Source organism: Phytophthora infestans, genomic scaffold (assembly GCF_000142945.1).
Source record: "Phytophthora infestans T30-4 supercont1.2 genomic scaffold, whole genome shotgun sequence".
Taxonomy (NCBI): domain Eukaryota; phylum Oomycota; class Peronosporomycetes; order Peronosporales; family Peronosporaceae; genus Phytophthora; species Phytophthora infestans.
The window spans coordinates 4,085,989-4,100,249 of NW_003303757.1; the positions used below are offsets into that span (position 1 = coordinate 4,085,989).

A 14,261-nucleotide genomic window follows, 5' to 3' on the forward strand; every position below is an offset into this window, starting at 1 on the left:
CGCGTAGTGAGCTGGAGCGAAGTATCACGCAGCTGCAAGACGCGAGAAATGTACGTTTGGTGGCATTCTTTGCTGCGTATGGTTGGTAGTGACATTTTTTATCTGTAGAAATTGGAGCTGGAGAAGCAGGCGAGTGCACAGGAAGTGACGCATTTGAAGCACTTGCTGGCGATCTCGGAGGGCAAAACGCGGGAGGTGGCGCAAGCTTTGCAGCAGTTGCAGAGCGAGGATTATCCGAGCAAGTTGGCACGCGTGGAGTCGGAGCTAGCACACGGGCAGCAGATATCAACGCTCGCTGAAAAAGACCACGAGGACTTGAAGCGAAGATACCGAGAGTTTGGCGAACAGGTGGAGCAGTACATGAACGAGCAGACGGAGGAAAAGGCCGCGATTGCCTTGAAGGGTGAAGAGCGGGTAAAGCAGTTGCAGACGCAGCTGGACAGTGTTGGACGACAAGCTCAGGACGCGCTCAAGGCCAAGCAGAACGAGGTCACGCGGGCGATGGATCAGCTGAAATTCAGACAAGAAGCGTTGAGCAAAGCGGAGAAGAAGATTGCGTCGCTTTCAGACTGTGTAAAAGCGACGGAAGATCAGCAGGTAGAGACGAGGCTGCGGCATGAGAAGCAAATTGGAGGCCTGGAGAAGGAGATTATTCACTGGCGACACGCACTCGAACAAGAGCAAGAAAAGGTTGCCAGTCTTCAGAAGGCGCTAGCGGAGAGCAAAGACAAGTACGAGCGTAAGATTGTGGCTCTCCAAGACGCGATAACTCGGCAAAGCCGTCAAGGGGCGCATGAGAAGGAGCTCGAGGCTCGTACACGCTGGCAAAATGAGTTCGTTGCGAAGCAGGACGCGCGAATTCAGGAGCTGAAGGAGAAGTACGACAGTGCTCTGGAGAACCAACAGACGGAGCTGCTTCAAGCTCGACACATGGCGCTGGAGACAGCGAATGCTGCAGCGTCCACGTGGGAGAAGGCCAAGCTCGCCCAGAAAGAGGAGGAAAACTTTGAACGAAGAAGACGAGCCGAGGATGCAGTGCGTGAGAAAGAGCGTAAGGAAGAGCAGCGAGCACTTCAAGTGGCTCAGAGGCGGATGCAACAAGAGTTCGACGAGCGAGAGAAGCGACTTATGGAGCGTGAAAGAGCTTTGGTGGAGAAAGAGAAACGGGAGGAGCGTCGACGACAAGAAGAGGCGAAGAAGACAGCTATTGCGTCACCAGTAGCTGCAACACCAAGTGTCGTCGTCTTGAATGTAAGCTCCACAGACGAGGAGGTTGGAAAGCATCAAGGATCAGGAAGTGCGGTGGTTAAGGTGGCTTCAAAAGCCCGTCGACACAGTGAAAATTTTGATCGACAGGAGCTGGAAGGTGGTGATAGCATCCTCTTAGCGCAGCATACTGCAGAGATAGAAGCCAAGGAAGCTCAAGCTGCTTTGCGGGCGGAAGAGAGGGTGCAGAAACTCATGCGGGAGTTCCAGGAACGCAAGGAATCCGAGTTTCGGGCGGCGATGGTGAACGTGAGGAGAGGCATTCAAAGACTGGAAATCTCTCTAAATGAAGCAAGAGCAGAGAAGAAACGGATTGAAGAGCAGCTACTGGGTGAGCGTCAGGCTTTCGCTGCTCTCAAGAACGAGTATGGAGAATCCAAGGAGGCCAAGCGCACGATCGCGCAGAGACTGGAGGAAGCGAACGAGAATGTCGGCAGGCTTCGTACTGTAGTAAGTGACCTGCAAGCCAAGTGTCACTCTCTAGAGGAACAGTGTAAGACTGCAGGCATCCAGAAAGAAGAGAGCCAGGCTGTGGCTGCTAGTGCTCAGAAATCCAACGAGAGTCTCCGTGAGCAGCTTGCGCGTCTTACTGAAGCGGCTGCTCGTCTTGAGAACTCTCTGGACACGTCAGTGGAGTCAAGCGAGCAGTCGAAGAAGGAATTGCTGGACCGGATTGCTGTACTCGAGCACCATGTTCAAGCTCGGGAAGAGCATTTCGAAGCGGAAATATCGGCTATTGAGATGGAAAACAACCGCGAGCTGCGTAATGTGTCTTCGCAGTATGATACGCAGCTGCGCAAACTCCAGGAAACGATTGACAGGGCACAACAGAGACACTCGGAACAAGAAGCGAAGGCCAATCAATTGGAATTGTCGGTACGCGAGTTGACGGCTGCGAAGGATTCTTTGGAGACATTGGTGGAAAATATGAAGACCGAGAGTTTGAAGCAGCGCAAGGATTTTGCTGATCTATCGCGAATGCACAAGAACCTCACGGACTCAATGAATGGCCGAGTAGATGCTGCAAATCAAGCTCTGGAAGACGAGCGAAGTCAGCGTGTTACTGCTGAAATGAGAGCTCTAAAGGCTGAAAAGCTTGCGGAGCGAGTCAAGATTGAGCGAGAGAAATGTCTGAGAGCGTATCGCCAAAGTCTTCAGCAGCTGGCACGTGAGTTGAAGGACGTTCGCAAAGGTGTTTCGAGTGACATGCAGGTTGGGTGGGTGCACTGGCAGAAGGAGCTCACTTTGGCAGGCGTTGAGTGGAAGAAGCGCACAGCTGAGCTGCTGCAGGAGGCTGATGCAGTGTGGACACGCAGAGCCAAGCAGGACAAACAACAGTGGAAGAAGCTTATGAGTCAGAAGGACAAGGAGATGGATGGACTGCTTTCAAGTCAACGTGTCAACGATCAGGTCAAATACGACCAAGTTGTTGCCAGACTGGAGAAGAAGTCGAGAGAGCTGGAGGAGCTGGAGTCCCGACTTACGACCGCAGTGGATCTAAATTCTGACTTAGAACGAGCGTTGCAGAAGCTTGAAGAGGAAAATAGGCTTCGGTTGGTCGATCTGTCGAACCTTCAAGAGCGATTGTCTGTTGCACAGGCTGCTACGCAACAAGAAAGGGAAGAAAAGGAGCGAGTGAATGCTCTCTTGAAGACGCAGAAAGCCATGTGTGAAAGATACCGCAGTTTTGCTGCTTCTCTGGCTGAACAGGGAGGAGCAGAACTTACAGACAATGTGCTGAGCGACGCGAGAGCTGAGCATGAGGACGATCAATCTGCTTGGAATCTACGCGTGTTCTCTGATGATCTGGCCAAGCTGGCGACGCGTCTTCAAGAAACGCAAGCACAAGCGATTCGTAAGGCCATTGCAGAGGCGACGGTGGACACGAAGGAAGGCGTGAGTGGCCCGCTGTTGTCGGAGCTGGAAGCTGCAAAGAATGCGTTGAAGTTTTTGTGGAACGAGAAAACTGGTGCCGATGATAGAGAGTATGACGGTCACCTTCCATGGTATGCTCGCACAGCCAGGACGGTTAAGAAAGAGAGAGAAGCACACGAACAAATGCTGTCGGCAATACAACGAGATATCGCAGCGAAAGAAGCGGAGAAGATAAAAATATTGGACAGCAAAGTGAAGTGGCAAGAGGCGAACAACCTGCTTCGTTTCGAGAAGGATACGCTGCTGCGAGAGATGGATCTGCTTCAACAAACACTGCAAAAGCGAAAAGAGCAAGAGCTTCTGGAACTCCGAGCGGAGTATGACGTGCGGATCGAGCAGCTGAAACAGCGCCACGATCGCGTAATTATCAGATCGGACCAGGACTTGGAGGTACGTTCATTGGAGGGGGGGGGTATCATTTGGCCTGCTTTTGACAAGCTTGCGTGCGTAGACTGCCATGGGCCAACTGAGGGATATGCTGGAGTCGGAACGACGAGCTACCAGTCATGCGAAGAACGAGCTTATGGAGTCGGTATGTTGTATGCTTTCCTGGATATAATAATGATCTACTAACGGTATGTTCTCGCAGAAAATGGCGTTAGAGCGGGCTGAAGAAGACTTAAAAGAAGCGCAGCAAAAGCTTGACAAGGAGACGGATGAACTTCGAGAAATGGTAGGCGTTTGTCGTCAACAGCATCGATCGATGCCGTCTGCTAACGGGTGTTCTTTTTTGTTCAGGCCAGCAAGTGGAAGCGGAAGGCCAAGTTAGCCACGAAGAACGGAGGCACTGGAATGTCATCACAGGCGAATTTGCACATGTCATCGTCGTCTCTCGGAACAGAAGAAGACTCGGACGCGTCGTACCGCATGATGTACCCGCAGTCGCGACGAGCATCGAACGCCATGGCAGACTTATCGAACCTGATGGAACAATCCCTCGTGAGTATCCGGAAGGAATCGCTGGTGCCTCCGACTACACGGCACCGATAGACACTAGCAGTCGCTACTGTACATTTATAAAAAATCTAGCCATATTGAAAACACGCGCACACGCACAGGTGTACACAACATGTATCAATTTATTGCTGCAGCAGCTCCTGCTTCCAAAGAGCAAGCAGCTTGCGCAGTTCCGGCTCCTTGTCAGCCACCACCTTCTTGGCAGTAAGCTCGCGCTGACTGCTCCCGTTCGTTGTAACGAGCACCTCGTACTCGTCACCGCTCGTGTCGTCAAAGTCGTGCAGCTCGACATGACCCGAGATGTCGTCACCACTCTCCCAAGCAAACTTGACGGACAGCTCGTAGCCACAGCGCTTCTTGCCGCGACTGAAGACAACCTACTCGTCCGTCAAATTGACCCACAAATCCTCAGCCACACGTGATACACCCCTCGAAATGATTTCGATCCACATACCTTGGCCTCTCCGTCGCAGCGTACGAAGGTCGTGGCCTTAATTGATAATCCCTGTGCTTCATCCTCAAAGCTGAAAGACTCCAGGATGTGGTGTTTGAGCCGCTCACGAGCCCACTCGGACTTGTCACGCTCCTCCCTGATCCAGAGCCACAAAAGTTCAGTTAAAAAAATCTTCTGCTGCTGCTATAGACAGGAAAATCCTCGACGCACCAAGTGCCTGCACTGTTCCAAACTGAGCTGGAGTCGCTCCGACTAACGGGAGCCGACACCGCCGCTTCATTGTCGATCCGCAAAGGAGTGAAGTCCTACATCGAAATGTTACCGTCATTAGCGCATTTTAGTCGCAAAATTTACCACAGAATTAAGCGAACAATAGTAATCATACCTGCGACGTCTTTGGGATCGTCTTCATCCAGCCGTGGTAGCCGCTGTGGAGCTTCTCGTCGTCCGACATGGTTAAATCCTTTGCTGGAATATTCGATTGTGTCACCAAGCCTGATGACGATATTTTGTTTTCCACCAATCAAAGTATGTAGCGTTTCCGATTCGCTAAATTTTATTGTGCCGTAATATCAACCAATGTGCATCTTCCAGCATCCACAATAACGAAGCGCCCTGCGACCATGACGAGTGTCTGGAGCGCGCACGTGACCAAAGAGGGGCGGACATACTACTACAATCGCAGCACCAAGCAGAGCGCATGGGAGAAACCCGCAGACTTTGACGGCGAAGAGCCTAGCGCCGTTGCTGCGACCCCAACTTCGTCCAAAAAGGCCGAATGGGAGGAGCTTTGGGACCCCAAGAACGAGCGCGCCTACTACTTCAACCGCACGACCCGCAAGACCCAATGGCAGCGACCCGAGGGCGTGGAGATCAAACCGCATGCGGGAGCCACAGAGAAGCACAAGCACCACAACAAGACCAAGAAGACGAGCGAGGAGGCCACTATTAGGGATGACAGCGCCGAGTCTGAGGAGACTCAGAATCAGAAAGTTGAAGACCAGAATCAGATTCAACAAGAGAGAGAAGAACCTGCCCCAGAAACAACAACCCACTCGAGGAAGAAGAAGAAAAAGTCCAAGAGAGAGAAGGTGGAGCATGTGCCCGTCGAGAGTCAGAGGAAGCGACGTCGCCAGGACGAGAAGAGACTCATTATCTGGGACGACGAGGAGCAGGACCACGATGCAAGTAAAGATATCGAGGAGAAGGACACGGAGGACGGCAAAGAAGCCACCAGGTTGTTGCAGGAACTGTCCAAGACTGATGCCATCATGGAGGCCAATGTATTGGCTGTAATTAACGGCTTCTTGAGAGCTCACACGGAGTCTAATGGGCCTGAAATCCTGGTGGAAAAGCTGTCGTCGTCGTACCGTGGCCACGCGCAGATGATTGGACTTGTTGCCTCCTGGCTGGACACGCTGCCGGTGTCAACGACGGCGTTGGAGAACAAAATGACGTTCGACGTGAGTGAAGGAGCAGTGATTGCCAATAAAGGAGCATCGTGGGACCCAGCGGAGGAGATTCTGTACAGCCATTTGAAGGACATGGTCGACGAGAATTACGACCCGAAACTCGTGTCGAACGTCCTGAGTGGATCGGCCGTGGAGCCTGAATGGCTGACTCAGATGCTGAGCGACCGAAAGTGGCGACTGATGCTCATTGAACTCGCGGAAACACACAAGGTGTGTGCAGCTGCTGAACTGATACTGAGAGGAAGAGTGTAGTGTTACTGATACTGCTGTGGTGGTTTGTGTATTTGTTCAGACGTGTACGTTGTTGCAGTACGCTATTCGACGCATCTCGGAAGCAGGTCACCACAAGGAAATTGCGTCAATCACAAGTGCGAACGCGTTCTTCCCGGTGTTTAGTGGGGTGTTGGTGGATGCCTTCAGCCGCGTAAGTGTGCCTCGATATCGCTGCTTTTTCTAAATGTAGAAATAGCTAACTAACGAGTATTGTTCCATGACTTTTACAGATTCCATTCGCTAACGAGGAAGAGATGGTGGAAGATATCGCAGCTCTGAAGAAAGTTTGCTGCCAGTCTTCACACTCGTACGTCTACGCCCAGGAACTGCTCTGCTCGATGGACGACAAGCTGTACTTGATGCAGAAGGATGCAGATGCTACTAGTGCTGAGTACACGCATATCCGTATGGTGCGATCAAAGCTGAATCGTGTACATGGAGAGCTGCAAGAGACAGCCAGCACGAGATTTGGCGCGAAAATCGTTCCGTTCCACATCTTGCGTCGCCGATACATCTACGACGCGAACACAAAGTTCTGTGACGCAATTCTGTCGATCGTGAAGACGAAGAAGTGCTCGGAACTGAGTGCCGAGGCGTTGGCAAAGGAGTATCAGACGTCCAAGACGCCACCACCAGTTGCTCATCTGCGAGACCCCATGGTGCGATTTAATATCGATGGACGATGGCTTACAGGTGACTGGAGCATTAACTGAGTTTCGTTATGCCTGCGTCTAGGTCCTATCAAGTCTGCTAGATCGACTTTTTAATCCGTCGGACTCGATCTCGCCTGCATTCGTACAGAACTGCGTGTTCCTGCTGGCGTACGCGGCATCCACGAAAGATGATCGGAGTTTGCTGCAAACAGGAGTCCAGGGCTCCTCAGACCAGGTCGAAGTGGACGATGACGGCGTTGAGTCCACGAAGAAAGCTCTCGTCGAGGCTTCAGCGATCTGCAAGTCGGACCACACTATTGGCTACAATGTGAGGCATACACGGCTGCGTATTCGCTTGAAACTGACGATTCGTGTGCCCGTTTGCTAACAGATGAACCAATCGGGAGTGGTGGACAAGCTGATCTCGGTGATGTCCGTCCCTGTCGTGTCCATGGGTGTGCTGCACTGGCTGGAGGTCATCCTCACTTCTCCAGGGCTCTTTAGCAGCACACCACTGCACATTTGCTTCCCCAGTCTGCTGCGGATACTGAAGGCATCGATTAAGCTTCACGTTGCTCAGTGGCCCATCTCTTTTGGTGTATTGGTGACGTCGCTGCGACTTCATCCTGACGTGAACCCAGTGAAGGCTTTGGAGCTGAAGCGTGAGACGCTCCGGTGTATGGTGTTTATGATCACAAGTGGCTACGTCCTGCCTGTACTGGAGTTTGTGTTCACGAACACACTGGAGCTGGATCAAGCGCTACTGCGCAACTTCATTACGATGCTGTTCGCACGCATCGCGCCGCCGTTTTCGCCAAAGTTTTCTGTGGCTTTGACGAAAATTCTGACGCACCCGAAGGTGCAAACTGCTATCAAGTCGTGCCCGCCCGAGAGCAGAATGAAGCTGCGAGGGTTTGTGAGTTTCTGTAAGAAGAACCCAAAGGTGTTGTCGTCGGATCAGCTGCATGCGCTGACTGTGATTCAGGAAGGGAGAGATTAACACAACAGACAAGTGGTGAATACATGTATTGAAATGCAGACAAATGATGAAGAAGTTTGGGGACATTTGAGATTGAGGCGAGCACTGATTGAGCTGGGGAAATACTGTGAAGAAAAAGAAGAGATAGCTCGACCGGATTGATTTTATTGAAGCGGCATGACACTGTCCACGACGTGCTCCGGGAAGCCTACACTCAAGCACTGGTGACGCGAGATGAGTGTCTCTGGCGTCGTTCGAAGTTTCTCTCGCTTCTGCTCACTTTCCAGTTGGCACTTGGCCAAGTCTGCCTGCTGTTGAACTTCGCCTCTCGTTGCCTATGCTGGGGTCTCCTTTCCCTTCGGTCAGCCAGCGCGCGTCCTGGTGTCAAAAGCCACTTCATCAGCACATCCGTTGAAGTCACGCTGGTAGGCATCTTCGCGTCACCGGTTCAAGGTTGTTCGGAACGAAGTGTTTGTCGTTTGGAGTCGACAAAGTGTGGCTGGACAGCTGAAATAGATATAAGTAATTGAGTCCCGATTTCGAGGAGATCGAACAAGGAACTCTTGAGTTTTGAAATGGGTTCTAGAGATGGTGGAGGTGACGAAAGGTGGGGGGGGGGCTCAAACGATGTGTACGCTGAGGCTAGGAAAGATCGCATTCGGATTATGGCTATGGAAGAAGTGCTTAATAGGGAGCAACTCAGCGAATGCCTTTTTCGAAAGAGGAATGCAATGAAAGACAACACGCACGATGTGGGCACGACTTAGGAAGGGCCTAAAGAAACAGGCGCTGAGGTCTTCAGAGCTAATGAAAGAAGTTCGTTATGCTCCCGTGGCTTTAACAAGTCAAGTAAGCTCTTTTGCAACCTGAGAACTCTTGTGCTGCTTACTACGAAACAAGAAATACATGGGAACGCCACCTCTCTGGGGGATCATGCTTTCCACGTCCTCCTCCGAGACACCGGCGACTCGCAGTTTGTGTCGTGAGAGCACCATCTCACATTTAGTTTGCAGTTCCTGCCGTTTCAGCTCCGCTTCGAACTGCAGCTTCGCCATAGCATCCACGTGCTCGATCTCGCGCTGAAGGAGCTGTTGGGCCAGCTTCTCTCCTTCTTCCTTCAAGCAAGGGGTCAGCTCCGCAATATTCGTTCCAACGAGTCTCGCTCTCTCTTTTGAACTCCGCAAGCGCCAGTGATCGTTCACCTAAAACAACAATAGATCTCACTGCTTCGGCAGATTTCTCCTCCACCCGTGTGTTATCCTGCTGCACCCGAGCAGAACCTGACTCTTCAAACGCTGATTGTCACCGAGAGCGTCCGAGCTGCGCTTCTGATGACCTTGGACAGGCAACTTGGCACGTTTCTGCTTCTCCTCAGCACTTCCATTGTCAATTGCATCCGTGGTCTGGTCACCGTGCTTGGTCCCACTACAAGCGTCTGTCGTGTGGAACACAGTTGAGAGCTCATAATGATGCAGGCACCGCTGCTGCACACCTTGCACTACACTCTCACTCGCCACGCCATCCATGTACGCTACAAGCTGCCCCGTTTCTCTCAACCAAGTTGTGGCAGTCTCGAATTGTTGTTCAACATCGATGAGACGGCGGCCGGTGAACGTGTTGCAGCCCCGTGTTTCTTAATCTCACCGGCGATTTCTTGAAGTAGCGACAGCTTCGCTCCAGATTTCCATCTCTTGTAGTTGCCTGGTGCTCTCAGCCAACGGACTAGTATGTCCATCGACGTCAGCGATCCAGGCTTCTCGCCATCGGTGTGCCAAAGCTTTGTCATCTTTGACAAGCAAAACGGGCTGTGCAATTTGCAATGTACAGTACTGGTGGTCTCTATGAGACCAGACCCAAAGAAAAACTATCGTTCCCAACGGTGGGATCGGCATTCGAGGACTTTCGCTTGGCTTGAAGACACGATGAGAATGACAGTCACGGCGCAGGGTGAGGGTGCGTCTGTGGTGCCTACACGGGCTCCTTGGGATGCAGACAGCGCAGCACCCGGTGGTCTCACGTCACTGGACGTGTTGCTAAAGTGGATGCTCACTCCCGGATGATACGAGTTTTTGCATGGCGATCAACGGAGCAGTGCCATCCACAACATTCTGGCTTCTCTAAAGAGGAACAACATTGAGCACCGCACGGAATCAAGCATTCGAAGTAAAATCTGCTCAATTGAAAGCCAATATCTCTTTGCGAGGCAGTGGCTGGAGGCGAGAAGCATCAACGGCGATGACGTTGTCACCGGCAGGGCGGATAGCGAGACACAGGCGGCAGTTCTGTCCATTTGTCCACACTACTGTGAGCTAATGCCAATCTTCCGTGACTCAAGCTACCTCAACGCCATGGCATCAACTCGAGCCCAAGGTGAAGTCGTGGATGAGAAGAAGGAGAAGCCAGCACGGTCAAAGGCGAAACGTAAGATGAGAAGCAAAGCTCAGACCCCGAGCAAACGCCGCCTGACTACTCCAGCTCAAGCTCAACCATATTCAGGCTTCTATGAGCACAAAGAACAAGATCGTGCGGATTTAGCCCGTGTGCTGGACTGCGTGCGTCGTACGACATACGGCAAAGTCCTTGGGAGTGAGCTTGATCTCAGTGGTGACCAAGACTGGTTCCAACGCACTGATCACTGCCAGCTCGTTCTCCGCGATTCAGATACTCAACTACCACCCGAGTAAGCGGGAAGTGGCCCAAATTCAGGTGAATCACGTCAAGAAGCAGAGTCAAGCTGTCCTCGAGAGCGAGGACAAGAGGCGAGTAGAAATGTTGAAGTGTGACGTTGACGTCAAGCGCGGTCGAGGTGAAGTCCAGTTGCTACTGGAGCGGATGCTGGCTCGGCAGACCATGAGGAAGGACGGCATCTCCAACGATGACATTGAAGTCGTCTTGCCGCTTAAGGAGCCATGAATCCGCAAGAGAGATTTTCTCAGGCGAAGGTGCTGTGGGCTTGTTGTGTATTAAACCACCCGCAATTTGAAGCGTCTCACTGGTATTGAATCTGAAGTTATTAGTGTACTTGAGGTTTCCCTAGTTCTTGTACTGCGCCACAGCTGCAGGATGTACTCCAAAGTGGACGGTTCTACCTTAAATCGTTGAGTCAACGGTTGGATGTTTATCAGCAAGAATGTGCAACACTCAACTCAACTCGGCGCGATCCTCTTGGCTGTTTTACCACTGCCCTTTTCGATCTGAGACCTGGCGCTCTTGACAGAACAAGCAGTGAGAAATCTCTGGCTCACGAAAATGAAGCGATCTACCCGACGGAAAGAAGCGTCGGAGCCAAAAAACAATTCACTTCAGGTCCATGAGACAGCGATGCTAAGGGCAATTGCTTGTCGTCACTGCTTGTCCTTCAAGGGTAGATGCGAATAGCAGGCAATATACCGTTGTGGTACAATAAAGGCAAGCGAGAGGATGCCGTGCACGAAATACAACGAGAGCTGAAGAAAAACGCCGTACAGATAAAGGCATTAAATTCAAGGTCCGTTGCTTGGAACGTCAATTTATGGCGGTGGTGGGATGGCTTGGCGAGAAGCAGATTCGAGTAGAAGATGAAGGACAAGGCGAGTATTGGCAAAAGATTTGGTCAAGTGCCCATTGTTTTGTGACGTTGTAGTACAAAGTTTTTACCTGTTCTGGGTCAGCTAACGATAGAAAACGAATCAAATAAGCACCACGCAAGCCAGCTTGTAGTCCACGAATCCTTAGGTAAAAGGAAGCCAAATACAGACGACTTAGCGCGCGATGTCAAAGCGTACGGAGCCAGCATCTTCAACCCGGATGTGCGCATGTCCGAGTTTTCGCCAGAGCTGCAGTAAAAGTTCGGGGAGTTGAAGCTGGATCATTTGCAGAAGATCAGCGAGGACATTCCGAAGACCAACAAGCAGAGACGCCAGTTTATGCTTAAAGTCGACTAGGAGACGCACAATGCGATGACCAAGATCGACATAAGCCACAAGAAAAGGCTCAATTATGTGTCTCTGGTGAAGGAGTGCTCTAGATGAGGAGATCGACTACATCATCGCAAATACGAGCGTTTTGGTTGGCCAGTAACTTCAATTTGAAAAGCAGTTAATTTTTCCACAAATCAGCATATATTTGTGATTATTACCCATCCACTTACTTCAGGATGCCGTTTGTGCCACTTCACGCTGAAACTGCTTCCACCCAATTCGTGATATTCCCATTCTAGCCGTGCAAATTACTGGCATGCCATCGTCGGATCCTGCGCCATCTGCTGTTGCCTCGAGCGCGCTGCCGACGTCTCCATCCTCCACCGCAGACGCTGGTGCTTCCAGCGACGCTTTGGAAGTCGCAAACGTGCCCGAGTCGCTCTACGTCGCGTCGTCTCCGAAGCCCGAGGCCGCTTCAAGCGTGTCCCGGTTCGCGCCCTTTGAGGAAAGCTATGACGACATGAACGAACTCCGTCGGGCTTTAAAGGTGCTCTCAGTGCAGAGAAACGCTCCGTATTACATGCAACACAGCAGTCCGCAGCGAGTGGAGGCCCGCTGTCCGTCCTGGAGACAGCGAAAACGTCCGAACAATCACTTGGGAGCAGCAGCAACTGCAGCTCCGATCTGTGACTTTGTGGTCTCGGCCAACCGCCACGCCAATGGCAGAGTGTATGTCACTCGAGCCATCTTCAATCACTCCCAAACATGTTCGGTACTCCACGCTCGTCTGGCTGCGAACGCCGAGGCCGCTACCGCCGACACAAATGCAGGAGAGAACGGTCGCGCGTCCACTGTCACAGCCTCAGCGCTCTTGGAGACCGCGCTGCCGTTTATGGGCCAGTTGGCCCATTCCAGAGGAGGACGAGACGCCGTCAAACCCAAAGATGTTAGTGACATAATGAAGGAGAAGTTTGGGGTCAAACCGTCCTACATGACGGCGTGGAGAGCTCTGAGTGCCTTCCGGAAGCAGAGAAAGGAAGAAGATTCGTCCTCGTACATGAAACTGGACGGATATCTGAAAGCTTTTGCCGAGACAAATGCCGGCAGTTTAGTGGCGTTTGAGCATCAAGACAACACGCAAGTGCCGCCCTCGACTAGTAGTAAGCCAAACGCCAAGGTGTTTGGACGAGCGTTCCTATGTCCTAAGCCACTCCATGACGCTCTGAGATATTGCAGAGGGTCGATGCTCCTGAGTGTGTTCTTGGTGACGTCGGCCTTTGGAGGAGTCGTGTTTACCGCGACAGCTCAAGACGCCATGGGTGACAACGTCCCCATGGCGATTGGACTCGCACCGGCCGAGACCGAGAACGACTGGAGGTTCTTCTTACTGCAGTTACGCCGTGCTTTCCCCGACTTGGAGCGCTCAGTCACGTCACTCGTGCACAACCGAGGCGAGGAACTTGCACGCGCGGTCCACTCGATTTTCCCCAACTGTCCGCAGTCCAACGAAGTCGAAATCTTCATACGTAGCCCCACAAGTGCTGTCTCGGATACAACTGGGGCCTCGACTACTGGAACGAGTGGGCCAAGACTGCCGTTGGATGCGTCAATGCAGTGGGTGGAAGCGTTGTGTGCCAAGTCTCCGCTGATGATTCTCGTGGGCTGGGTCTCGCAAGTCGCTAGAACATTGTTCCAACGCTATGAGCGTTACGGTCACCTCAGCGCCGAGTATCCCGCTGAGTTTCACTCCCTCGCGGCGGAATACGAAGGAGAAGCGTCGCGTTACGACGTGGTGCGCACCTCCGAGAGTGAATTTGAAGTTGTCGACCAGCAAACCAGCGCCGGAAGAATAGTTAACTTTGCCAAGCAGACGTGTACTTGTGGCGAGTATGACGTCTCTCGATTCCCGTGTCTGCATGTCTTCTTGGCAGTGACACACGCTGGAATGTTGCGGACGGATGTGATCCCACGCATCTTCCTCATGACGTCTCTGAAGACGCTCTACGCTGGACGCATCACGCCGATTGACATTGCCACCGTACCTTCCGACGAGGTGACCGTCCCGCAGCCACGTCCGAAGGCTCGAGGTCGGCCGCGCAAGGTGCAGCAAATCCAGCAGTTTGGCGACCCGAAACAGGAGAAACTCTCGTGCAGTCTGTGCGGGGTCAAAGGACACAACAAGCGGACGTGCAAGCGTGTGACCGGTGGATCTGCTGCGGCTCGTGACGAGCACACTGACGACGTGGCTGCTGGTCAAGACGACACAACTTTTCTTGTTTCTACATGTACGTTGATATCGTACTTCATATGATTGGTCTTGGGTGTTGAACTGACTTGGCTATTGCTGTGTAGATGGAGACGCCATTGCATTCG

The 14,261-nt window shown here is 52.2% G+C and overlaps 4 protein-coding genes across 4 annotated transcripts; 3 read left to right on the top strand and 1 right to left on the bottom strand.

Moving 5' to 3' along the window:
• Window positions 1-48: 48 nt before the first annotated feature.
• PITG_01754 (uncharacterized protein) lies at window positions 49-4,250 on the top strand (the record flags this gene model as incomplete). Its single annotated transcript, XM_002908324.1, has 6 exons — window positions 49-54; window positions 109-1,272; window positions 1,357-3,591; window positions 3,653-3,733; window positions 3,791-3,874; window positions 3,940-4,250. The coding sequence occupies 6 exons, from the start codon at window positions 49-51 to the stop codon at window positions 4,189-4,191; spliced, it is 3,822 nt and encodes a 1,273-aa protein (XP_002908370.1).
• On the bottom strand, window positions 4,194-5,079 carry PITG_01755 (uncharacterized protein; the record flags this gene model as incomplete). The annotated part of the gene is made up of 4 exons (XM_002908325.1): window positions 4,194-4,535; window positions 4,613-4,748; window positions 4,823-4,917; window positions 4,998-5,079. The coding sequence occupies 4 exons, from the start codon at window positions 5,064-5,066 to the stop codon at window positions 4,281-4,283; spliced, it is 555 nt and encodes a 184-aa protein (XP_002908371.1).
• Window positions 5,080-5,235: 156 nt separating this feature from the next.
• PITG_01756 (negative elongation factor, putative) lies at window positions 5,236-8,010 on the top strand (the record flags this gene model as incomplete). The annotated part of the gene is made up of 5 exons (XM_002908326.1): window positions 5,236-6,294; window positions 6,377-6,508; window positions 6,588-7,016; window positions 7,093-7,338; window positions 7,402-8,010. 5 exons carry the CDS (start codon window positions 5,236-5,238, stop codon window positions 8,008-8,010), a joined length of 2,475 nt encoding a protein of 824 aa, XP_002908372.1.
• A 2,291-nt stretch (window positions 8,011-10,301) lies between these two features.
• PITG_01757 (uncharacterized protein) lies at window positions 10,302-10,902 on the top strand (the record flags this gene model as incomplete). Its single annotated transcript, XM_002908327.1, has 2 exons — window positions 10,302-10,541; window positions 10,651-10,902. The coding sequence occupies 2 exons, from the start codon at window positions 10,302-10,304 to the stop codon at window positions 10,900-10,902; spliced, it is 492 nt and encodes a 163-aa protein (XP_002908373.1).
• Window positions 10,903-14,261: the final 3,359 nt, after the last annotated feature.